This window comes from Netta rufina (assembly GCF_964035555.1).
Source record: "Netta rufina genome assembly, chromosome: 9".
Taxonomy (NCBI): Eukaryota; Metazoa; Chordata; class Aves; order Anseriformes; family Anatidae; genus Netta; species Netta rufina.
Window position 1 is genome coordinate 2,357,313 of NC_140132.1, and position 27,189 is coordinate 2,384,501.

Below are 27,189 nucleotides of genomic sequence, written 5' to 3' on the forward strand. Positions count from 1 at the left end.
GTTAAATCACCACTGAATAATCTGGCAAAGCTCAGGGGGAGGGGAGGGTGAACTTCCTCTTCCACTGGAAGGAATAAGAAGTGACAAGGATTACTTTACCCAGAATTTTTAATAGGCTTAAACAGCTAATACTGCAGTTCTGAATACTTTTAGTGGGACAAACTGTCATCTATTAATGCTCTTGGTAATTACTCTTCTGCTTATATAGAGTACCTGTGTGTGTCCAAGATTTGTTTGAATGTTCAGTCTTGCTCCTTCTGTTATCTAAGCTATTAGACTGATCTAATCTAATTTCAGTCCCCCAAAAGATTAGAGAATTTTACATGAAATTTTTGCTTAATTTAATGGTAGACATTGCTGAAAATATTTCACTCTCCTGTAGGATTTGCTCGTAAATTATAACATCAAGCCATGCAAAGAGCTCATAGGAATTCCAAAATCAGTGAAAACACAATCCTCTAAAGGACTGATAGATCATATGAAGCATATAAAATAATCAGTTTTATATGTGATTTTACGTTTGATATCTAGCTTTAAAAAAGAGAAATCTCTGGTGAAATGTTGTTGGTGTTGTAGAATAGAATAATAAATTACTGTCCTAGTATGAAATAAGAAATTCTTGTCAGATATGCTACTTGATTTTTCATTTATTTTTTCACTGTGTAGACACATTCACTGAATAGACACATTCCAAAACCAGTTTTAATTTCCCTTGGTTATGAAAAGCAATTAAGTCTCAAAAGATGTTAAAAACCGATCTGTTGACTTGACAGAAGTTGTTTTGACTGAGTTCCTTATTTGTAATAATAAAGATGACTTGTAGATGTTTACATGTTAAATGAATAAGTTTACTACCAGGGCAGTAAATAAATACGTGCCATTTAGAAGTTCCTTATATTGTTAGGAAAAAGGAAATAACAGCATAGCACTCTCTAGGTGAGCATTTAAAGATCTTCATATAGAGATTTTGGCATAAAATTAATTCAGAAAAATTTCAACAATATTCCATAGGTTCCCTTCTATAGAAAATTGCATTTGAACTAAAATTTAGAAGTTAAATTACGATTGGTTATACTTGGGACTGTGTTTGAGATTCCTTTATCTACTTTCCAATAAAGATGAATTATCACAAGCTGATAGAGAAACCATTATTACACCGAATGTTGAACTAAAAAGAAAAATTAAAAAGAGAAAATCCTTTGAGTGTTACAGTTTACGAATCTTAGCTCCCTAAAATATTTAGTTATGTTTCTACATTTTGCATTATAGAAGCTCTTGGATCTCCAGTAAAAAAATAAAATAAAAAAATAAACATAAACATAAACATAAAAATAAAAGAAACTTTATGGGAAAGACAGGTTGTTTTCGAGTGAATCAATCACTTTACAGGAAATATCTCTTTCCAATAATTTATTCATTATTGACAGAAAAAGTTTCTCATTTCAAGACATCAGGTGAGAAGTTTAATTTTTAAGAAGTAATATTTTAAAACATCATCAAATTCTCCCTTAATTAGTGTTTGATTTTAAGCATCAGATCAGTATCTTTCAATCTGATCAACTGATACCATTTATCATGTTTTTTGGGAAATCATCTCTTCTCATTAGTTAATCTATGTAAAACAGCGCAGACTTGTTTCACTGTTCTCACTGTTGAAAGTGTTTCCCTTGTATTAGTACTGCATTTTGATTTCTAATGTAACCTAACTCTGAAGGCTGGAAGTTTTTTTTTGTGTGATGCAAAAAGAAAGGAGCAGTTGTTCATGCCTTTGTTCTGGTGCGCATGTCAAGAGCACCAAAGAGGCTGTGGAAAAGGGGCTGGAATGGAGAGTAGAGCCCTAACTCTAGGTCCCTAGAGACCTGCAAAATGAAACTGCCTCAAGTGTGAGCTTGGATAAGGATATCTGGCATCAACTGTCTTGTGTGGCTGAAAGGCAGACACAACAATAAATCCCAGGAACAGGCTGCTTCAGGGTACCAGAAGTTTTAATGGAATCATGTGAATGACAGAACAAAACTGACACATGAACTAAAAGATTTGACCTCTGCCTTAGCCACCAAAAAATAACTGGAAAGTATAGCTTTGGCAGTTTGTTGTAGGTGTTGTTATTAACACATTTTGTGCAATGGCCTTCCAATCCAGAGAAATTTCATGTATCTTTAGCACTTCTTATTTTTTTAACTTTTGACATTTCAAGCATAGAAAACAGATTTACCTTCACAAGGTTTGCTGAAGCACAGCTATTTCTGAGCTACATGAACTCCCTTACCTTTGGTCATATTGATAATCACAAGGCTCTTTTCTATTTGAAGTTACTATAGTTACAGCTGAACCTAAGATGTGAGTTGTACTGCTGCTGTTATTGATAAAATTGGATATTTATCAGAAAGAACAGTTCCTGTTTCTCATAAAAATCAGAGGATTTTGCATTAAAAAGCACAGTTTATAAATACAGCAGAGTAATACATTTTTGCACCGGTTCTATAGGCCTGTTTATAAGCATGTTTTTAATTAAAGTATTTTTGCTTTCTCCTTATACACCCCTGACCTACTCTGTGAGTAGTGTTTATCAGGGAAAGGTATCTATGATTAAAATTGGAATTGTTATTTTTAAAGAAAAATTGATGGAAAACATAAGTGAGACTTCTCTCATCTGATTTTCTTTCCATTCGATAACGAACTCCTAAGAGCCCATGAGTTACAAAAGATATTAATTGTTCTAGTCAGAAGATTAAGATAAGATAAAACCAGTACTTTATATAATGGTTGCATTTATTTTCTGAGTTTCCTTGTTCTTTTCAAACACAACAGCAAAGAAGTATTGGATACAGTTAGCTTACGGATTGTTGAAGTTTGCTGATATTTCAGTTATACATTTTCAACTATCCTTTTTACAGCAATTAAGTCCTTTTTTTTTTTCTATATACGTCAAAAGATATCTTTCACAGACCAGCTCCACGGACACCAGTTCTGACTTGGATACAATCAAAATCATGCTAGGCTTAGAATCTAACAGATGTTCCCTCAGTCCATGAAGTCAAGGAAGAAGAGAATCAGATTTCTCTTGGCACAAGTACTGAGAAAATCTTAGATGCTTTATTATTTCAGGCTTCCCACCACTGATTTGTTTAATGAATTTCACTACCCTTTGTGGTGGTTTTACCGTGCTGGGCAGCTAAACCCCACAACTGCTCTCTCACTCCCCCTCCTTTAGATGAGGAGGGGGAGAAGTAAAGCAAAGAACAACTCACGGGTTGAGATAAGGATAATTTAATTAAAGGGAAATAATTATAATAATTAAATAAAGACTACCATGAACTAAACAATTTAACTAAGGGGAAATAAAAAGGGAAAGCGGAAAAGGGAGGGGAAATGGAAAAATAAAAAGAAGGGAGGAAAACTAACAAACAAAATAAATGAAGGCTATATGGAAGTGCAGAGGAAAGAAATTACTCTCTGCTTCCCACAAATGAGCGATGATTGACCACGTCCTTGAAGCAAGGTCTCAACGCACGCAGCCGGTGTTCGAGAGGAGGGCCTTTGTTTTCTCAACGAGAGCCCACCCCTCCCCTCCTCTTCCTGTTTCCACCTTTTATTGCTGAGTGTGACACCACATGGTATGGAATATCCCTTTGATTGGTTTAGGTCAGCTGCCCTAGTGATGTTTCTCTCCTCACTTTTTGCCCACCCCCTAGGAGGGTTAGAGAAAGGCCCAATGCTGTGCCACTGCTGCTCAGCAGTAGACACAACACTGGTGTGATAACACTGCTGTTCCAGCTACAAGTACAGAGTACAGCACTGTATGGGCTGCTGCCGGGAAAGTTAACATTCCAGCCAGACCCAGTACACCTTTCTGAGTCAGGAGTTCTATTACATGTTTATTATTATTATTATTATTATTTTTTTTTTAATTTCTATTTTGGGGAGTTTTCAACTGCCACAAAAATATGTTTGTTTGCTGTCCCCAAATTACCAACTGTTTAGTTGTTTATCTGTCTCTATCTCTGTCCTCATATGCTTAGATTGAAATAAGAGCTTAAGAGTCACTGTGTAGTTTAGGGAAATGTAGTTTAGTATTTTTTTAATCCATATTATCATACTGTATCTAATGAATTATACAAGACTTTAAGAAGTTTACCACACAAAAATCAAGTCCTACCTACTTTGCCTTAAGAAAGCTAGGGAGGCCATACTGCAATGTAATATCTAAAGACTGTACACTTTACTTAAATATAAATCTTCTCACAGATCAGATGTCACAGATTACTGTGATATATGACGGCAAATGCTGAATCTTTAAATTTGTTCTCTTTTAAAGTCGTCCATCAGACAAAACATAGTGTGACTATTTTGGACAACTACGATTATTCACAAAGTATTTTTCTATCTGGAGAGTAATTCAATTTTTTTTTTTCCCTTAGTTTAGTGTTATGTCCTTTTTAATGTGCCCATTCGTACATGTATCCATAGATTCTCATAAGCAATAAAAGCAAATGTGATCTTGAATAAATGGCTATATGGTTTTGGCAAAGCAATGCAAATGTTTTACTGAATTCTTAAATGGTATGGATGTGCTAGAGGTTCTGCTGCTCTCTGTTCTTGTGCAGATACCATTTAACATTTTCATTAATGAGTTGGCTAAGGCAATAGAGGATGCTTCTTTAACATATAATAATATGCTGAGAGGAGATAGCAAGCACTTTGAAAAACAGGATTAGAACTCAACTTAATCCTTGCAATAGTTTAAAATCAACAAGGATAAGTGCTACAGTTAGGAATAGTCATCTTAATAGATAGAAGCTAAGAAAATGGCATTTACTGCTGAAAAGGATTTCAAGTTTACAACCTGAAAATGAGTCATGAGGACTAATACAGGTGGGGAGGGGGAAAGGAAAACAGTTTCAGTTTCATAAACATATATTCTACCACATCATTTCACTCTATTTCTTGACAGCAAGCATCAGCTACAGTAACTGGATAGGGTTATGAGCACTGTATTTCAAGAAAGATACCACCTGATTAGAAAAAGTTTAGTGAAAATTAGCTAGTAATTAAAGGGATAGAAAATATTTTTGAAAAGAGAAGATTGGAAGAAGCAAGTCAGTTTAGAGAGGATATATCTGAAATGAATCTTTGAATAGGAAAAATGTTGCTGAAAGAAAGAAAAAGTCAATAAATATGCCAAATTATTTCTGTCTCATTAGGTTAGGAATGGAAATTAACAGACTTGAAGAGTAGGAAGGGAAATATAGGTTAGACGTTCAGGAATAATTGCATTTATAAACTGAAGAGTGGATTAGTTTCCTTGGGATTTGTGAAACCACAAACACTTCAGTTCTTTAAAAATAGATCAGATAAATATGTGTCATCAGTGATGACACGTATCACTGATAGCTTACAGTGTCTGGGGGGTGGGGGGGAGGAGGGGTGTGGAGGGAAGGGGGTAAGGACAGAGTGGATACTGGTAGTGGTCTTCCTCCAGAGACCAAGATTCTTCATCAAGCAACAGAAAATGCAGTAAACTCCAATGGGAGTGGGAGAGACATATGAAATGGAAGATACTTCCCGAGAAGTGGGTGAACTAGGGAGTCTTTCACAGAGGAGGCAAGTGGTGCATTATTGTGTTGCTGGCTTTATTATTTTACTTTCATTCGAAAAGATCTGGAATCAGATTTGGGGAATAGAGTTCAGAGTGTAAGAGAATATGTTTGTTACATAAAAGAAAAGGTGTTGTTTTTGTAGGAGGCAAGAGGATGGACAGGAATGTGTAGGTATCTGTCTAATTAGCTTTGTCTACTCAAATACCAACAGTATCTTGGACTTTGATTACTATACTGTTTCCCTTCTATCATTCGTGGAGTGAGTATTAGTGCAAGCCCAAAGTAATATGCTAATAAGCAAAAGCTGGAAGTGGCAAAGAGTTTTAGAAAACTGGTCTGTTGTTATGCCATCAAAGAATGGGAGACTAAAATGGGTGCACATTTAGCACATTTAGGCAGCACTGCCTAATCAAGAAAAAAAAAAAAATAGAGAGATATTCATAGAATCATAGAATATCCCAAGTTGGAAGGGACCCACAAGGATAATCAAGTCCAACTCCTGGCTCCACACAGGACTACTTAAAAATTAAACCATATGTCTGAAGAGCATTGCCTAAATGTTTCTTGAACTCCACCAGGCTTGGTGCTGTGACCATTTCCCTGGGAGCCTGTCCCAGTGCCCGACCACGCTCTGGGTGAAGAACATTTCCCTAACCCTCAGCCTGACTCTCCCTTGTCCCAGCTCCATGCCATTACCTCGGGTCCTGTCGCTGTCCCCAGAGAGCAGAGCTCAGCGCCTGCCCCTCCACTCTCCTTGTGAGGGAGCTGCAGGCCGCCATGAGGCCTTCACTCAGCCTGCTCTGCTCGGGGCTGAACAAACCAAGGGACTTCAGACACTCATACATCTTCCCCTCTAGACCCTTTGCCATCTTTGTTGCCTTCCTTTATATGTCCTCTAATTTTTATTTCGTTCTTATATTGTGGTGCCCAGAACTGTACCTAGTACTGGAGATGAGGCCGCACCAGCAGAGTATTGGTGAACCAAGAAAACATCCTTGCCGATAAAGATTATTCCTACACCTTTGAGCTGTTCTGAGGAAATAACTCTTTTCCTGGTTTAACTTATAATCATAGTGGGTCTAGATGGGTGAGTTTATCAGGATGGTAAAATAAACTAGTTCATTTAAATATAGCTATATCATCAAATGTTTATTCACACACTTTTCCTAAATTGCCTTGAGTAGAATAACACTTCCAGAATTCTTCAAAGATAACACATCAACAGAGATCACTGTGACATAAAATCCCACAGGGGAACTGACAATCTGTTTTAGGTTTGTACATTTATATGTATATATATATTTAGATATATATATATATTTAGATTACATAGATATTTAAGCACCTTTCAGAAAATCTTATCAGCAATGATTTCAAATTTCCAATAAATTTGATTAAGACAGAATATAATCACCTGTTCATGTATTTGTAAGTTATCAGCAGTCATCTCAACATGAAAGTGTATAATTTCCATTTCTGAAAGGTCAGGTGTTAACATGGCATCCTGAAGGCACTCCTAATATTTTAGATTTGTAGGCTATAAGGACTGAATCAATTGCACAATTACTTACTAGAATGAGCACCAGTGAAGCAGTGAGTTACCATGTAATTTTCAACCATACAAATATTTGGAGGCATTTACATTAAATGATGTGTGGAAAGTGAAAGTTCTGCTTCCTCCATGCAAAGAGAGAATACTAGTATCAACAAAGAACATGGATAGCTTTTTTCATTTAGAGATTATGAAATGCTAGAAAGGTCTAGGAAAGGATTGTGTACAGGTTAGGAAACTGAGGTCCTTTAAAATCCTAAGTATGGTACAGGTATCTACATGCCCTTGAGGACGTGTGTCTAAATGATTTAGCCAACAAGTTGAAATCTGACACAAACTAAATTTTTTCTATTGCACTGGTAAGGTAAAAGTCAGATATAGCATACCACTTGGGGAGTAGGAAGGGACTTAAATCAATGAAGGAACACTGAAGGAACCTTAAAATGGGTTGCAAATATCAGTTGTCCTGATCTGCATGAGAGAGCTTCATGACTACAGGTGTGCTGCACTTGAGGTGAAAATGGTTTTATTGTTGGTAGGACAGGGTACAAGATTATTTGAGTGTTCCTCAATAAAAACACATTACAGATGGATAAACATAATTATACCTTCTTAAAACAGGTAAACCACTACTTTCATCACCCACAAGGCCCATAGCAAACCCAACGCTTTTCAGCACCCTTATTACTCCTTGGTGACAAGATCCAAGTCCTTTGTGTATAGTAAAATATACTGTGACATTTTCATTTATGCATAATTCTGTGTGTAAGAGGGAAATCTTTTTTCTAACTAGCTGAAGCAACAAAACACATAGACTTGCTGGATTTTAGTATCTTATATACTTCAGTTGACCCCTGTTATTAGCCACTTGGGTAGTAAATCAGATTAGACTTTTCAAAGCCCACACCCTAACATTGTTTTATTTCTTGAACTGCCAGAGGAATATGAAAATAACAAATTCACTGTTTTGTCTCCATACAGTGACAGTCCTTGCTATTTTCCATGAGCTGCATGTGGACACAGATTTGTACACGCTACTGTTTGGAGAGAGTGTTCTAAATGATGCTGTGGCTATTGTGCTGACATAGTAAGTACAGCCACTTTGATTCTTTACTTGGTGAGGTAATTCCAAGCATAAATTGCTGATATCTTTCACAAATCATATTGTGTGTCCAAGTATAGATAAAGCATTTTAAGTTTTCATCACAGAGATGTCATTTTGGAGTTGTTATTGGTTTGTTAAATAAAATAATTCCAGTATTATTAATAGCAACTGAGTATCCAAAATGCAACTTTCATTCATTTTCTTCAGCCTAGAAAGCAGTATATTCTGTAAAATGTGCACATTTTGTCTGAAACAATTATAATAGTTGAATTTAAAAAAAAAAAAAGTTTCAAGATACTAAAAATAGTAATCGTATTTAATTTATTATATTCCAGTTATCAGTCTAGTTATGTTCACCTACACTAAAATCCTTGCATTGTTTTTAGAGCAAGAATGATATTCTCAAATGCTGAATTATCTGAGCATATCTGGGTTGGAATGTGCCATTTAGCAGAGCATCTAGTATGTCAGACAATAAAATGCACAAAAGGAGAACTAAGCAAGGAATGGCAACCTCGGTAGAGGGAACAGATAGAAAAGCATCCATTAAGGCAGCTTTAAAAATTGGAAAGAAGCTTGTAGGTGACAAAAAGACTGAAATTTTCTTCTCTGTTTCATTTGGCATTGTTTAATAGAGACCTAGACATTTACAGCTCATTTAGACTCTTCATTTGTTAGAGCCAGATTCCTATAGGCTGTGTAACAATTATGCTACATGCAGCACAGAGACACTCAGAATGTTTTAAGTGTCTGTAGTTTTCAGTCACTGTGATGTCAAAGTACATGGATCTCTTCAAAAGTGAAACTCAACTGCAAAGTAAATCTAGGAAGATAAGTACTATCAGATAGCACCTGATTCATGAGTTTCTAGCATCTGCTCAGGTTCCCTGTACTCAGGTCTAGGTTAGGATCCTCAGCCTGTACATGGATAAAAAAAATCAACTGGAATGGTGCCTGACACTAATGCTGGCTATCTCCTTTTGTTTTCTTAGCTATACATGGTACATTACAAACTTTCTTTACTATATAATCTCTGGTCCCTGTAAAATTAGTGTATTGTTCTGTATACCCAGTGTGAGTAATAATACCTCGATTACTCTAATAGATTTAGTCATTTGCAGAGAATGAAGAGAATATATCATCAGTTTCACATTTCATTAATTTCTGGCTTAAATAATCAGCTTCTGCACAAAGGAAATGTTTCTGCAACTTAAAATGATCTTCCTTTCTGTACCTATAAGTAAAGCTATACTGTTAATAGTGTCAGCTTCAATGTGTTAACAATCTAGTAAACCAAACTGAATTTAAATGAAGAATATTATTTTTCTGTCACTATGAAAGAACAGCTAGGGTTTTTGTTTTGTTTTGTTTTGTTTTGTTTTGTTTTTTTTCTCTGTAACATATACACCTTTTCAGGATGGTGCAAACACAGCATGTTCATAATTATAGTAATAGGGGACTATTTAAAAAGGTGTGAGAATAATGTTTACAAATACGGAAAAGCAATAACAAGTGATTTTGTACACTTTGTAACAGTAAATAGAAGACTGAAAAAGAGAATACACAGTGTTTCATCAGCTCACAAAATAACCAAGTTAATGTCTGCAGGAATGACTCATTACAGGAAAGGAAGAGAAAAGAGGGAAGCCTCTTATGGTTAGCTGTGATGATTTGGCAAGGTGAAGGTAGCAGTATGGCTATCTGCCAACAAGGCTTTATACTAATACCTATCTTTTCCTCCAGCTTCTCCCTCCAACATTTTTACTGCACTGTGTATCATTTAGTTAAGAAGGACAGCAGTCAGACCAGTTACCCTATATTTCACATTTTAAACATTCAGAATTAGTCATTTTAAAGCCCGTTTATATCAAGGATTCATGGTATTTAAGAAAAATGATAACAGAGCTACAAGAGAATACTCATTAGCTGACTAAACATGCCTGCTTTTATGTGGAAAAAGCTATATGAATAATTATGCCATGAATATTTACTATGTACTTTGTTCTCCAGGAAATGGACTTGTCACCCATGTACTCATTCTCTGTCTATTTACAGCCTAACCAGTATCTCTAGAAGTAGTTTATATGTGCTTAAATTCAAAAAAAAAAAAAAAAACAAACAAGGCATACATAGGAAAATAGATATTTGAGCTTCTTTTGGGTGTTTATACATGCTATACATAGTCTTTGTGATTAGAAAGTGAAACCACTTTGTGATTAGAATAGTGTAACATCCCTATTTGGAATCTGATTTTAAACAACGGATTGCAGCAACCTTTTATGAAAGCCGGTGGATGAAACATTCAAGGTGATATATTTCATTCATGAATTCCAGACTGAGGAATATTTATCATTACAGAAAAATGTAAATAGCACTTTATAGACAAATACAATGAACAAAGAAGTGTGTGCACTTGGGAACTTACTAGCTGCGGACTGCATTCTAAAGATCATAACTGAGAAACATCCCAGTAACCAGTAAATTCAGAATTGTGTGTGACAAAGACTGTTGAATCTGGTTGAAAAATAATAATTTATGAATATTTTTAATCAAATCTTGAAGATTGACCTCTTACTTCTCTTTCATTCCGTTTTCATTGTTCTCTCTATGTACGGTATAAAACTTGTTGAAGCAAACATTTGCATATATTTTGAGCGCACATGCTGTAGTTTTGGACTTCACATAGTTTTTGCATATTTGCAGAGGAATTTGTATAAGAAAGTGTGGAAGAAGTTGTAAAAATAGCACTGAATATCTTGAGATATGACAGAAAAGTGGCTGAACAGGTCATTATCATCAAGATAGTATATTTAGCAGAGCTATTTAATCTTTCTCATGCTGAGTGCTCTCTGAGTGCAGGATGTGGAAAGCAGTAATGAATACTGATACATGTTCCCTGCTAACAAATTATCTTAGAGAACATTGCACAAGAAATGTTTCCATTGTAGTCAGTGTGAGAAGTGTTTGTAACATCATTATGCAAAAGAGGTGCCTCTGTTTCTCCACTGGCTTTTGTACTCCAGTATTGGCTCAGTTTGCCTGAGTTTCATCTCCTTCCTGGAAGATGTGATAGTGTGGAAGTCACACTGGCAGCAAGCATGTTAGCTAGTATGTATAAAAAGTCTACGATCAACATATGGTATTGTCTTTCATATGTAATCATCAGAAGTGAGTGGCAGCTAGGGGACATGGGACATATGACATTTGGACATGGATTTATTAGTTCCAACAAGAAATTGATTTATTATTTCCCACCCCTCTGTTATATGCAATCAAGAACAGTTTGATAAGTGAGTGAAGTGGAAATCCTGGAGATAAAAAGTGTAGGGGAAGATCACATAGCAGAGAAACCAGAGAACATGGATTCTAGCTGACATAGGAAATGAAGTCCTACCTTTTCAGAATGCTAATTGCCCTAGAAAGCTGCAAAGTTTGGATATTTCTGTGCAGAGAGGAAACTAATACTGTAAACATAGTTTTCTTATAAAGTTTGGCTTGTTGTTTTTAAGTACCTTAAATGGTATGTAAAGGAAGAGATGATGACCTTGGAGGTTCTGTAGAAGAAGGTGAAGAGGAACATAACTGAAAAATACTGAGTTGGTTCAAATTGGATATCCTGCCTCTTTTGTAATGTATCAACAGGTTGGATGCATTTCATAAAGTTCACTCATGCTTATTGACGAACATTAGGCTATGGAAGGCTTGGATTTTGACATAGTCAAAATGTAAGGATCCTTTTGCAAAAATCTAGAACCAGGACTAAAAAGCTAAATTCTTAGAGCAGTAGGATCTGGAAGGGTAAAAGGTCCTGTTGTATGTTTCAGGAATTCAGTGAGCCTCTATTGGACAGATAAAATGTCACGAATGTGCAACATTCCTTTTGTTTTGTTTTGGAAAATCTATGCTAGTAAAAAGGTGCTGCAACCCATTCTATAAAATAAACTTCTCTGGGTTGGTTCAAAGATTTACCAAGCAGTTTACAATGATGAAGAAATTTCATTTCCCAGCTTTGTTGGAATACAATTTTTCTCTAAAAACAGATATATTTCAAGTCCTTTTTTCACAATCCAGCTACAGCACATGACACCATATCTGTGCTTGATAAATTAACTGTCCTTAGAATCCAAACTCCTTTATAGTAGTTTTAAAGACTTGAAATTTAAAACAAATAATTTGGAAGCAACCTATTTAATCTTGCTTTTGTCTTTCCTTCTTCAAAATAAATATCAGAGTTTATCCACTAGAATAGAATAGAGCATAAAGGAGGCATTTCGATTATTCAGTCTGTTTATGGGTTAGTATTGAGGGGAAAGGGGGTAGTATTGCAGGGCTTAGTATTGAGGTGAAAGGGAGCAGGGCAAATGAATAATGATCAGCATTACTATGCCCAGTAGGGAAATCTTTTATAAAAGTAGTTTCATGGCTCCCCTTAAATATTTCTAGGATGGACATGTTCTAACACTTTCCATAGCTCCATGTCTCTGCTCAAAAAATATTTTCATTCTAGTCTAGCAGTACTGTATGCAAATTAATGTCATGTTCAAACCATTCTGTCTTCTCAGAAGTTCTGGTAACTTGCATAGGGCTTTCTAAAGTAACACAGCAGAGGTAACTGAGACAAGTTAGCAGAGGTGAGAGAATTTTTTTGGATCACAGTATTAATTTCCATGGCAAATACCTCGGAAGCCAGTGTTCGGCTCAATTTTTGCTAGTTCCTATTAAGGCTGACATTTCTCAGACGGTGATCCCTATGCTTGCCTTAGGAAGACAAGAGAATTCCTTCTGTCACAACGGTGATCCTTACTAGTAGGTACAGTCATGATATTACTAATTTTAGTTCAGTTCAGATCTCTCCAAAATACATGAAACTCTTCTGATCAAATGGACCTCAAATAGAAGATGAATAAGAACCTTTAAATCTTTCTGGGTTTAGATATTTATTTGTTTACCAGTATTTTTATTACTTATGAGGTTTAAATTCTAGAATTCTAATAGAATTCTATTCTATTCTTATGAGGTTTTAAATTCTATTCAGTCAGAGACTGAAGAAACACTTCTGTAGTCAGAGACTGAAGAGACATTTGACACACACCAAATATAGGTACAAATATTCAGTTTATGTTTCATTTAACTTGGTCACTGGTTTGGTTAATTAACAACCATTATCAGCAAATGTTACTTTCTCACTTTTTACAAGCAGGCTTTATTTCTAATTGTGATTCCTTGTTTATTTTATATTAAAATTAGTAGACCTATACAGGAAAAGAAAAGTCAGTGTAACTATGCTGCTGAATAATGAAATTAGGAGCTGGGATTTTCAGGAAATAATATTGGCTTTGAAAGGTATGATGGATATCTCCTTGGTGCATATCTCACTAGATGTAAGGCTCCCTTTAAGAATATTTTAAGCTTTCTTCTTTTGTCATGGACTGTCTGTGACTTGGGTTTTTTGCCCTTCAATTTGCAGAGCATTATTCTGTATAGTTTGCCGCACTTTGATCCCAGAACCCATTGAATAACAAATTTCAGAGGAAAGACAGCTGAATGTTCTCACCTCATGTTTTTCCCTTATGCTGCAGTTGTAGTCAGGAAATGGCCATTAAAAGTGACATGGTGAGATCCCATATTTACTATCTCAAAACTTTTATGTTATATGCAGTCACTTAAGACTTTTCTGTCACCAATACTTTGTTTCAGTTTCTCCATCATCTGTAAGTAAATAGGATTTCATTCAGTCTAATAATATGGTGAAGTCTGCCAGCCCGTAACCCATATCTTATACTGTAACCCATAAGTTATACTGTAAAAAAATCCTATATCTTAAGTGGGCACTTCTGCACACACAATTAATAGCTTTAGTGTACTCACACATAGAACCTAGGTCCTTCTTTCGCAGAAGTGTATAAGCTTCATTCATTGCCAACTACTGTACAAAAACCACACAGAGATATACTTCTGGCCAAGGAAGAAAGGAAGGAAATACAAGCATGTGTGCCATCAGACAGATGAGAAAAATTTTAAAAAGATTAACAAAAGCAACATTTTCCTGCCTAAAGAACATAAATGTCACATAGACTTCTAAGAATGGGAAGGGATGGTGAAATAGGGATGAAAGACAAAGTATGAACCTGAAAGTCTGAAGGCAACAAATGGACATTATGAAGACATGGCTAGAAAAAAAAGAAGCAAGCATAAGAATAGACATAGTAAGAAACCAACATGTGGCACACTGTGTAAATGCAGACCATGACATTGATACAGAAACCTGTAGACTGTAAACTCTTAAGTTTTCTTAACTCTTGTTCATTCATAGGGATGGAGAGGAAAACCTTAGTTTATATGCATGCTTATTTTTTCCTCTGGTGCAGTTCTGTAGGATTTTATTTTGTTTTGTTACCAATGTCTGTGTTTGAAATCCTTAAGTTGAAAATGTGCTCCTGAAGTGGAAGGAAACTCTGAAAAGTGTAATAATTAGGTCAGTCGGTTCTAAAGAATGGTGCAGTCTAATCAGGTAATGAAACTGATTCAGGAAAGAAATGAGATTCTGCCAGATATAGAATATATGGGATATGTCCCCCGACCCCTTCTTTGGAGCTGTTTTTACATAAATAAATTTGGCAGACCTAGAGGAACTGGAGTTTCTCTGTACTCAGTTTGAGCAGTGGTAGGCCTAGATGGGTGATTGCTCTTTGTGCAACCTGACTGAGAACTTGCCGGTCAAAGACAGAACAGCACTGCCTCACAATGGGCATATGAAGAGCTGCTCCATGGTACTGACTTGCATGACTCTGAATCCTTGATAAATATTTGAGGATTACGGTAAGTCTGTGAGCTTCAGTTCTGAACAAATGACTAAGAACCAGACCTCTGGAGTCAGCCATATCCTCATTCCACATAAATTACTATTTGTGATTATTCTCACAAAGATTCCTGGGAAGGAATGACTGCTACATTGTGGAGGGGAATAAATAGAATTTGCTGAAAAACCCGAAAGAAAGCAAAATGCTGGATGGAAGCTCAGCCCAAACATTTCACTTGCTGGTTCCCCTTGGACAAGATGAAATTGGCTACTATTACTACTACTGTTAGAAAGGCTTATATACCAAGCAGCCACTCAACCAAACAAATAAGAGTAACTGATAAATTAATAGAGCAAGGAGTTAATTGTGCAAGTAGTGAGTGATTTAAAAAGGGGGATGTGAAATCCTTTCCATCTATTATTTCTATAATAATGAAATTATGGTTGCCCATCTGCTCTTTTTACCTTTGAGGAAGGGTTTAGTCCCTGCTTATTTTGTTGATGATAATTAGAGTTTCACGTCACTGACCATCTGGAACAGGAGATGCAAACACTGGGAAGTCGACCAAGCTTGCTATTAGCGTGAACTTTAAAAGAGCTTCTTTCCTAGAATAGAGAAAATCCTACATAATATGGTGAAGCCTTTGCTTATTAAAACTTCATTTCTTTTTTTCTCCATGAACCTTCCTGTACAGAACAGTTCTGTGCTTAAATCAAGGGAAATATATTATTGGATTTCTGTAATGCTTGCTGTAGCTGGAATTTCAGTATGAAATGGAGACTTGGAACAGAATGTTTTCAGGAAATAGTGATATTCCTCATCACTATATTTATTTCACTTTTTAATGTTTCATACCTCTTTTTCCAATATCAGCTCCACATTAAAATTCTACATAGCTTCTAGTAAATACATGCTAAAGGTGTCTCTAGCTATAAATTATCTAATTGACTCTGTTTTGTTTATGCAATTTATTTGCTGTCTGGTAAACTAGAATAGATTTCAGTGACTACTGTTATGGAGATTACCCTCAGGGATGTATTAAAATGTAACTTAGCTCATATCAGCTGGGAATGTCTGTACTTGTCATATCCAATCAAATCAGACTAGCTGCAGGTATTTCTGTCCACTTGTACACAAACAAACTGATAACATTTAAAAATTTGAAACACAAGCTCCGAATTAAGCATGCTGCTTGCAGAGCTTGCAAATCACATCTAAGAGGCATTTATTTAGCTACATTTTCCATACAAATGACTGAATTGGCATGAAAGCTTCTTCATTTCAAAGATTTCAGTTGGGAACTCTTCATAACAGAAATACACCCTGGTACGAGTCAGCTTGTTTTTTAAGCTCTTCCAGATGTTTTTCCTTATCCAAATAACCTTTCTCTAGTGAATGACACAGATTTTCTGAGGAAGATCATTACATACATAGTCTAATTCCACTTAGAGAGACAACTCCCTCTTAGTAGAAAATGAATGTATTGATACTATTTCCCTTGAGGTGTTGCAAAAGAAAGCTCATCTGGATGAGAGCACTGTCCATAACAGTCTGCCTGGTACTTGCAGTAGAACATATTTACAAGTCTTCCCAGGAGGACAGACAGTAGAAAAGGCATATGTACTGGAAAGGTGAGGGAGAGTTTGCCAGTTCATTTACTGGTACCCATCAATATCTATTCACTGTTGAAAACCTTTCCAGAAATACTATATTGAAGAGTATGGCTTTTTTAATGACACAGATGTTGTGTTCCAGCAGTGTAAAACCGCATCAAAATTCTTTTATTCTTTGGAGATCAGGTTGTCATCACATGAAAGAAATGCAAGAAGAACCTGCTTGCACTGTGGTAGAATTGTCTGCGTATTTCCAGTGGCTACCCAGAAGCAGGAAAGACTGAAGTCCCTAGTGATCCTCCCCAGCTTAATTTGAATTTTATCATTCTAACCTGCTCTGATTCCTATTTTTTATTTGACCAGCAACAGCATCAGGCAAACTGATTTCTACTGCAAGCCTTAATCTTTTAAGACTCAAATCCATAAATTCTTGAGTCTGTTAGAGTGAACCAACATCAACCCACATGAAATTCTTTTGCATGCGCACACATGTACATATAGGCTTGTGTTTACATGGGAATTCATCCATGACATACATCAAAATAACACAAATGTTATCACGTACTCAAAAGTTACATAATGCCCAAAATATATTTTCATGTCTTACAGAAGAGGAATGGAGACACACCTCCTGTACACATTTTAATCAAATGTAATTTTTGAGGTTTATTTTTCATCCACAGAAACCTCCCTCAGTCCATACCCAAGACATTACCTCAGAGCATGTGGTTAGACATTTGGATTAGGAACTTTAGTGTTTTCAGAATATACTTTTGTCACTTGAGCAAAGAGAATAATTGATAGCAGCTGCATGCAGCTGCCTTCCCTGTGCACAGCAGGAGGAGCATGTACCTCTAGCTAGTGCATTTCAGAGCTACTTAAATGGTGAGACTCAGCAAACTTCTATTCTTAGAATTTATTCCAATGGCTATAGAGCTCCACTCTGTCATCATTTCCACCTGATTTTGTTTTTGTCCCAATCTTCTTCTCTCTCACTTTTCACCGTCTCTATCTCACTCCACCTGTTCTCCTGAATTGCTTGACCTACTACTCCAGCAGTAGTGCTGCAGTCACCAGTCTTTTCCTTTCCCATCTGAGATGGAAAGAAATTATTTCTAAAGCATAATCCAGGACTGTAAACTGCTAAACCAATCTCCTTCTTTCCCTAAAGCCAAGAGATACCCCCTCTTTATTTCTGGTACACATAGCTCTTAATTCTCCTCCTTACTACTTTGTGAAAAACAGGGGAGAGAGGAGGACAAGAGTGATGCTGCTGGTCAGTTCTGATGGCTGGTCAAACAGTAGGCAGAAGAGTTTGGGCAAAAGCAATAGCAGGAAAAACTCACATTTGAATTTTAGATGGCACAAACCTAATGCAAATAGGGTCTTAGAAGATGAGTTGATGAGTTTTATTTGATCTCTACAGAGATTTGTCAGCTAAGGTTTCCAAAACTTTAAAATATTGCTAGACTCATGCATCTTTTCACAGCAGTGAAAGATGCAGGAGCAACAGATGGATAATTTCCTTTCTTCCCCTTAGGAGAGACAAGTCTGAATTTCAAAGTGGAATAGTGAGAAAGCCTTACACTTATGCGATTGTACAGTTTTTGTACAAGATAGGCAAATAAATGTATTTTCTCTATACTGGTTTTGCAAAGTGGCTAGATTTCAGCTGCAGTAATGTGAGTATTATTAGAAAGGTAAATGAGAAGAGCTTCAAGTCCAACTTGTTCCTATAGGAATATTACTGTCATTCTCAATACGAGGCTGACCAGCTTTTGTAGCAAGTGAAGTGTCTTTCCCTAAGGTAAATTTTATTCTGTTCATTTGCTATATTTGGATTGGAACCAGAGACCTACAATTCAAAATATCCCTAAATCCCTATTCTCAGCTCCACTGTATCAAGAAGACAAAACATGTAACATGTTTTGGTTTTGACATTGTTACTGCCAACACTAGAGCATGCAGTTCACATCTGGATTTATTTTAGACTTTCTCATGATAACAGCTGCATTTCTTGTCTTCACTTGGATACATTTTTTAAAATGAAAATTGCCATGGCAACAACTGCAACCATTTATTATACAGCAATAGAAGCGGAACTAATATTTGTGAGAGAACCTCTGTTATCAAGATAGTATTTCATTCAGACAACACCAGAGTCATTTTTCCCTAGCCTTTCCTTTTTTCTTTTTTTAAGAAAAATTTAGAAAATATTTTCAATAATGAAATGTAGGTGGAATTGGACAGCTCAGGCGATTATAAAGATTTTCTTCTTTAGATTACTGGCTCATCTCAAATCCAGATTAGCAAGAGCCAAAAATTATCATCTGTTTGGTGGGGGCTTGAAAAAAAATTTGATAAGGTACCGAGATCTGAAAATCATTCCCATAACAGGTATGTTCTCAGCTGAAACACAGAGACAGCAAACTGAGTATACATGAAAGGTGTGTCTTCACTAAGGGAAAAAGGCTGTGACCCATCCTTGAAACAAGCTAATATCTAATGCAATGAAAAAATTCATAGCCAGTTTGCAATACTAACACAAAATAGTTCGAAATGAGCTATCCTTCAAGATTTTCCTTCATAACATTTGCAACCTACTGGGCTACCCAAGGTAACAATGTACTATTTCCCCTATTAAAATGTGGCTAATGAGGGCAGTTTTGTGCCAGCCTCAAGGTACATGTTGTTCCAAGTCAGGATTGAGGTGTAGTCATTCATCGTATGGCCCAGGTACTTTAGGAATCACCCATTTTCTTTATGCTTCCAACATTTCTCAGAACATTAAATCACTTTTTATAATCTCTACAAGAATCTGGTAGATCAACAAACTTTATCCCAGACGTTGAAAATACACATGAAATCTAAAGCTGTTTTCCTATTTAGATCCCTTCAAACAATGATAAAATGTGGCTTGTAAGCACAGGCTGAAAGGTGACCACATACCACAATGTGGACACATACCAAAGAACATTTTTCTTATTTCTTACACTTTAGAGTGTGTTAGGTGGGAGAGGAGGAGCATGCTAAAACTGAAAAGAATTTTAGATAGACTTTCAGATAACTTTCACTCTATTTTTATGGGCTTTAACATAATTTATCTTCCTCAGTTGTATTCAGCACAAGGCCCCTGAATGCACTGCTCTTTTCACAAGTTGCTAAAGATGCTCAAGTTGTGTGAAGGGAGAGTGGCGGCTCTTTTCTTAATCTCATACAGGATCTCTTACATTCTGGAAGTAAAAAAGCCCAAGGTTGTTGGTAGGCCAGAAATTTGGCAGAGGACTTTGCTACTGACAATAGACTATCCAGCCACTCTAGCAACTACATGCATCCTCTAATAGCAGACATAGCTCTTTCTGAGACATAATATTTAAATCAAAAACAGTAGCTTACAAGACCTCTTAACAGAGAACAAGTACCATATTTCACTGACTATTTACAGAACTCTGGGTTTTTTTTGAACACACATTGTCATGTACTCCTGCTTCATTAAATTACTTTTGTGCCATGGACAGCTTATTTCAAGGAGGTAACATAGAGGAAAAACAGAGGAAAAAGAATAAAATTACTTCTGTGGTGCCTGAGGTAAATTTACCAAAGCAAATTTACCCCCAAAGAATGGGGTTCTTTCCTGTTTTGCTGCAGAGGAGAGAATGAGTGAAAGAACAGGCTATTTGTTTTCATCAAGATTATGAGCTCTGGGTACTTAGAACTTCCTTGCTCTGTCTCTGGGAGCAGAGTAATTTACAGGCAGGCCTCCTGTGAATCTGGAGTGCTTCCTTGAGAGTACAAATGGGACACACCACACTTAAACACATCAGGATCTTCATAAGCAGAGGCCACAGAAAAGAAAAACTCTTTGAATATTGAATAAGAACTTACCACATAAGTTCCTTCATTGATCAGCTAGCAAGCTGACATTGCCCCTCCACCCCTTCATTTGGAATCATTCCAGAGGATTTCCAGGTTGCTACAAGATTATAGTACAGCTTCAGTACAGTACTATTTAACCACCTAGCTCTCAGGGAGAAGTTGATTTAAATCCCAGAGGAGAGTGATGTGAGTAGGACTGTGTGTTTGTGGAGGATAAGGACTAGATATTCTTAAAAAATGGAAGTTTGCTATTCATCCCTCAGCATTTGACATGGCAGATAGCCGTAGTGAGTTCTGCTACAATGTTATGATGCTGAGTCAAACTCTAAATTAAGGTAGTATTGTCAGAAATAAAATATACATCACTTTCTTTTATTTCAGTTTTAAGGTCCTCCTGAGAAAAACTATGGGCTGTGTGATTCTGAGAAATAAAACTATGATTCAGTAAGGGTTTAGTGTAAACTGCTCTACTAGTTGCCCACAGGGGCAAAGGATTTATCATGGCTAGTCAGCCTCCTTGAAATGTTTCATAAAATGTTTGGGTCAAATTCTACTTTTTTATGACTCCAGTGCAAATCTGGAACAATTGCACTGAATCAGTGGAGTTACTTCAGATGTTCATCATTGTAAAAGTAGTTTGAGGCAGTTTCTCATCCAGAGTGTTCAAGCAGAATGACAGTAAATCACAGTCATTTAATAGTAATCTGCTGAAGCATTCTAATGTGTATCATTCAGTGCAGGCAACCATCAGGCAGTATCATTTTACCAACAGGAAGGTAGAATTCAATTGACATAGATGAATATCGTATTTATTTGCATTAATGCCGTCACCGTAAAAGGCAAGAGTAGTTCAATGGCTCCAATGTCTCGTTCTGGAGTTATCCCAATAATTTTAGTACAAGGGGAGGGTTAATTAAAACTACCCAGCCAGCCAGCAATCACCTCCCGTGCTTCTTACAGATACATCAGTCAGCATCTTGTTAGCTCTGATGTTTTACTCTTTGCGCTCCAGGTGTGTAGAGTAAAATAAGTCCCATAGTATCTATCACCTTTTGCCACTTCTGTAAAAATAAAACTGAGCTGTGGATAGAATTAGACCTCCAAGAGTACATTAAACTCTTTGCCCTACACTCATGGAACATTTGCAATTACACTTAAATTCAATTTTTGTCTTTCAAAAGAGAAATACTATTTTCAGTGAATATCCTTATTTCATGAACACATCACCCTGGACTAATATAAGAACTGTCACATAAATTGAAGGTTGTATAAATGTTTCTGGTAAATATTTATCAACTCTGCTTTAAGTAAATAGTGACTAGTGGTTCACAGGCAAAAAAACGAAGGATAATACAAAGATGAAGAATGATATAATAAAGAAGAGTAATATAAAGGTGATAGGAGATAAAGGTCCAAGCACATAAGAAGAAAGCAAGTTCTGTTCCTTATTTTACTGTTAGATAAATAAAAATCATTAAATCATTTAAACAAGTTTGGATGGTTGGGTCTAGAGATGTGAAAGCTGAGAGTGGACAGCAGCTATTTTAAGTCAGATATCAGTAGTAAGGAGGCAAAAAGGTAGTCTAGAGTCATGGACAAATGTTAGTAGAAGTGTTAATTCATACACCATGTCTAATTCCCTTAATGGCACAATATATCTCTTCAAATTATTAGTTTCTCTTCTTGTTTTTTACCATTATCATCTTGTTCAGGAAACAATTTTATTTGACGCACTTCCTGGGGATTAGTGTCTGGATGTCTGAGGATGCCTTCACAAAGTATGAAGTACTCTTATTCATTAGACATCCTCTGCCATTCATGTCTGGTTATTTAAGTAGCATGGTGGAGCAGATTTTTTTTGAAATACCACATAGGACTGTATTTCTTTTTTTCCTCCAGAAACTGAAGGATTTTTTCTTGTTCTGTTTTTCTTGTTAACTCAGAGGGTTGGCGTTTTGATACATCCCTGGTTAGTAACTATTACAGTCATGTTTTCTATGCAGAAAAACTGCACAGTTTTTACAGTACTGTTATAATTTGTAAATTCTATTTTGCTTGGACATAAGTTATTACAGCAAGGCAGAAGAGAAATCCAGCTCTTCATATTAATACATTAATAATTTATATTTACATATTTATGTTCCTTGGACATTTATTCTTTGTTTCTACTTTTTTCCCACTACAAACATCTTCACATCTGCCACTTAGAGCTCCCTAAATGGGGGGGACACCCTTCAGGTCACTTTAGATACACAAGCCATTTCTCTTTTTGCTATGTTTGAATGGAAGTTAAGCACTGAGGTGGATAACATTAGTGATACCCAAATGAGAAACAATCACAGTTGCAGGCACATTAATTTCTAAATTATGTGCTTTTTGATATGATCAGCTCATAAGTGAGGATAGTGTTAACGGTGTAATGCAGAATACAGCACATCCCATCACAGATGAACCACTATCAGCCATCTGTTTTCTGCTGATGTGCTTCATTCCTCTCAAAGATATGGGGCAGGCTTTTGGGAACAGAGTTGTCACTTCAAAATGACGGTGATATTTTCAAAAAGATATATGAAAATTAGACATTTAGAAGCAATAGCTGTCATTTAAGAAAGAAACATTCCTATACCAAGCCTCAGATAAATGCTAACATATTTTACTATTAAAGCCTTAGTTTGATTTTACAAAGAATTATGTCAGGGTTGCAGTTTATCAGGATTTCTTTCTACTAAAGATAAAAAGAAGACAACATTTGCCTAGGACAAGATAATGAAAATGTTAGGACTCCTGTACATATACAATATACCATATTGTGTATATCTCAGAACACTAAGTGCAGGAGAAGTACATATACACTTCTTGTGGAAAGAGAAGGGAAAACTTGGTAAGGAAGATTTAAGACACAGCTGAGCTAGGGGTTCAGCATGTTTTTCTCTCATTTTGAGAGGAAAAACTACTCCAAAAAAAGGTAGATTTTAGAATATTAGTGATCAGGACACTGCCACCTTTGCTGAAAAGATTATTGTGCTGTTCTGAATCCATGGAGGTGTATCTGGTTTCTCACCTTTATCATGTCTTCCAGACACACAAACTCTTTTACAGGCTTCATACTGCATATGTACATGACTCAGTTATAAAAACATGTTGTTTGTATACAGTGCTTATGAGAAGCAAAAATATAATTCACGTGAAATTTAGTTTAAAAAAACTACAAGAATTGAAGAATACTGTGGCACATATTCAAAGGCACAAATTTCAGTATAAGGAACATAATTTGTGTGCCTGAGGTACTTAGAAATTTATGCCGTGCTTTTATTTTTCTACTGCACCATGCCGTAATGAGTATGAATGTCAGGTTTCACAAACAGTACATCCTGTTTCTCAGATGCACACAGGTAAAGAACCCCCCTACTGGATGAGATGTGGCTTTGGACATGAAATTTTTCAGTCTGTAAGCCCATTAGGGTATTACTCATCATCAAAACTGTAATCTCACATCTCCTTTCTCTGTGTCTGCAGTGACTACAAGTCTGTAGGGACCTAGTTCTGAACAGGATTAGAGCATGGGGGAGTTCCCAGCACTTCTGTCAGGAGGAGCTTGCAAAGGTCTTCTTGGGCACCAGGACACTGGGTTCAACCCCATCAAGGTGGGTGAGCTACCAGCTCCTTTAAAGGTGAAGGTGGTGGAACTTTCAGGGCAGGATCACCGTGATAAAGAGACAGTACCCATGTTTCTCTAAGGGTGCAAGAGGCTCCCTAAGGGTAACGGCTAGGGAGGCAGTGGAGATGGAGGGAGAATGACAGGTTTTCTGCAGCCCCTGATGTTTGAGGGCAAATCAAAACTAAGATGTGCATTAGGGAATGTCTACCTGGAACAAGACAAACTACTCATTATTTGCATCAGCTGTATTGCCAATTACTGCTCTGTGTCAGCTCAGGCCTGAACACAGAAGAAAACTGAAATACTTACAAGTGTAGAAAATATCTGTCAGTAGCTGCCAAAAATGACTCCTGATGAGCTAAGCTGACTTCTGACTGCCCAAGTCAAGGGACAGGGTCACTCAAATTCTGCAGCTGCTTTATAATACTGCTGATGAATTTACTAAGCTATCCAGTTAAATCTGGTCTGAAAATGCCTTGTGTCACTTAAAAAGAAGCTTGAATCTATCAGTAACTCTAGCTATTTTATGTTAAGTGAAAATTTAGCAGAGAGACTGAATTCCTTTTTCATTTTCATGCAGATGTTGCATTTCCTCATAAATGGGAAAACTTATGTTTTCCATAAACTCTATGACAGTTTTACCTTTCTAGCATGCCTTGTGCTTTGACATCTGCCATCAGCTAGCCACTTTGGAACTCATAACAAATCTACTTTAAGAAAGGTTTCTATAAACAGCAAAATCCCTATGTTCTACAACAGAAAGTGTTAGTTTGGTTTGAATTAATCAAAATAAAAAGTCCAATAACGGCTCATAAAGTCTAGAAAAGCCTAGAAAGGAACAAAGGTAAGGACAGGAAAGAGAGGAAGAAAATATGCCATTACACATAGAAAATGTAATAGAGTGTAATTCCTTCTATAAGGTAAATTCTTAAATAGCTGCTAGACCTTCCTCTAGAATTAAAACCAATAGAACTACTAACAGTGTGCTAAAACCAGATTGTGAGTGGAATAAAACCATAATGTGATGTACTGCCAAGAATAAAGTTTTGGCCGTCCAGATTTGGATGCCACTGCAATATTTTGGACGTTCAGAATTGGATGCAACTGCAACTTTTTTTGCAGTACTTATAAGTATATAAATAGAAAGTCCAAATTTCTGTGAACTCCACACTTCTGGAGCCTTAATCTTCTGAACATTCACAAATACTGTCAGGAATAAATTCCAGGGAGACAGATTTCTTTACAATGAAGGATGAACATAGACTCATCTATGTTCTTTTAATGCACCTTCTGTGCATTGACTTTGTTTACCAAACACCATCTTAAATATGTCTGAAAAATGCAGTAAGCTTGGTTTTGGAAGTTTTCATCTAGAGGATCTCCACATATTTGCCTCAGTCTACTGTTACAATAGGTTGCTTTTTCATGTCCTAAAGGCTTCCTGGTGTGCCACTTCCTTCCTCTCCCTTAATCATCTGCAAAGCTTGTCTCTACTTCACAGATGCTTTTATTGGCTTAGCATACTCACATCCCAATCTTAGCTCTTTTTTTTTTTTTTCATTTTTATAGTTCATCTACTTACTATTACTGTGCAAGGAGCTACTTTATGAGGCACCCCAGAAGCCTTTACCAACCTAAAGCTTGCCAAGAGAAGGTGTAGGTGTCTAGTGGTACACATGCACTTTCACATCGAGCTTCTGGTTGAAACACTTGCCTTATGGGAAAATTACAGTTCTCTGCTTCAGGCTTTCTTCCAACACTTCTAGGAAAATCATATAGTTAAAAAGTTTAGAGGGAACAGAAATTGTTCAGTTCACTCCACTACTCTGAAAACTCCAAGTTTTCTAACATAGTTTTCTAACATAGTAGAGTTACCTACCTTTATTTGTATAAGTATAATGTTAGGAAAGAAAAACATTTTCCTCTTAAAAACAACCTTGGACTCTGTCATAAAATGACCTGTTTAGTTTTTCTTAATTAGCAGCTGATAAAATTACCATGTAGTTCTATAATTATCACTTGCGGGAAATCCCACTCACTCTGTGAAGGTATTTTAAGGAATACCCGATGTTTCTGTATATTCAGTATGATTTTATTTTTAACATGGTCCCTGATTCTCAGCTGTGCAGTATTATGTAGCACATAGCAGTGCAGCAAATAGGAAAAAGGCCACTGGGCAATAGGAAGACCTTTGACCTAGCAAGTGGAAAAAAATCTTTTTTCTGAAGATCATAAGCTTTGTGCTTTCATGTTGGTCAAATAAACAGAGGAAGGAATAAAACAGTTTATCTGCTAGTTATTTCTAATCACTTATTTCACATCATTCTATCAGAAATTTTCTGCAGTTTGCACATACTTTTCTTCTGATCCTTGCATGCCTTTTTTTCCAGCATATCATCTTTTTAAAAAACTCATCTAATACGTGTTGCATCATTTTGGCTTTTATCAAAACCAAGGATCTTTGTTCTGTTCTGTTAGTTGCAACAGATTAACAGATTTGATGCTGCCATGCCAGTCTGAGGCATGTCAGGCCTTGACAGGGGCCAAAGGCAGGATACAAGATTTAACCTCATATACAGATATGAGGTTATAAATCTCATAAATCTTTCATGAAATTCTTTAAAAACCTTTGCTCTAATCCTAAATATATTCATTTATTATTTTTTTTTAAGGAAAATACTATTATTTAAATGAAAATATATTCACAGATTCACAGACTGGAAAACAATGCAGCAAGAAAAGCAAATAAATAAGTAAATAAGATATTTCTTGAGAATAATGGGATGTAAAAACTAATCAATTAAGATGTAAATTGAAACATGACTATACTCTTCCTACTACAACAGCACTTAAAATTCTCCTTGCCATGGAAACTTTTACTATTATATCTCTACGCAACCCAATAGAAAGAACCATTCACCATCCTGAGGTTCCATCCTAAAATGATCTTAACAGGTCATGGAGGGAAGAAGCAGAACAATCTCT

At 36.2% G+C, this 27,189-nt stretch overlaps 1 protein-coding gene across 1 annotated transcript in view; it reads left to right on the top strand.

The window, feature by feature from the left end:
- The window catches only part of SLC9A9 (solute carrier family 9 member A9), a gene marked incomplete at both ends in the record, with an annotated part of 211,898 nt that overhangs the window by 49,227 nt on the left and 135,482 nt on the right, over window positions 1-27,189 (top strand). The window contains one exon of the mRNA XM_084292307.1: window positions 8,134-8,239. Coding sequence (XP_084148433.1) covers window positions 8,134-8,239 — 106 coding nt within the window. The remainder of the gene's footprint in view (window positions 1-8,133; window positions 8,240-27,189) is intronic.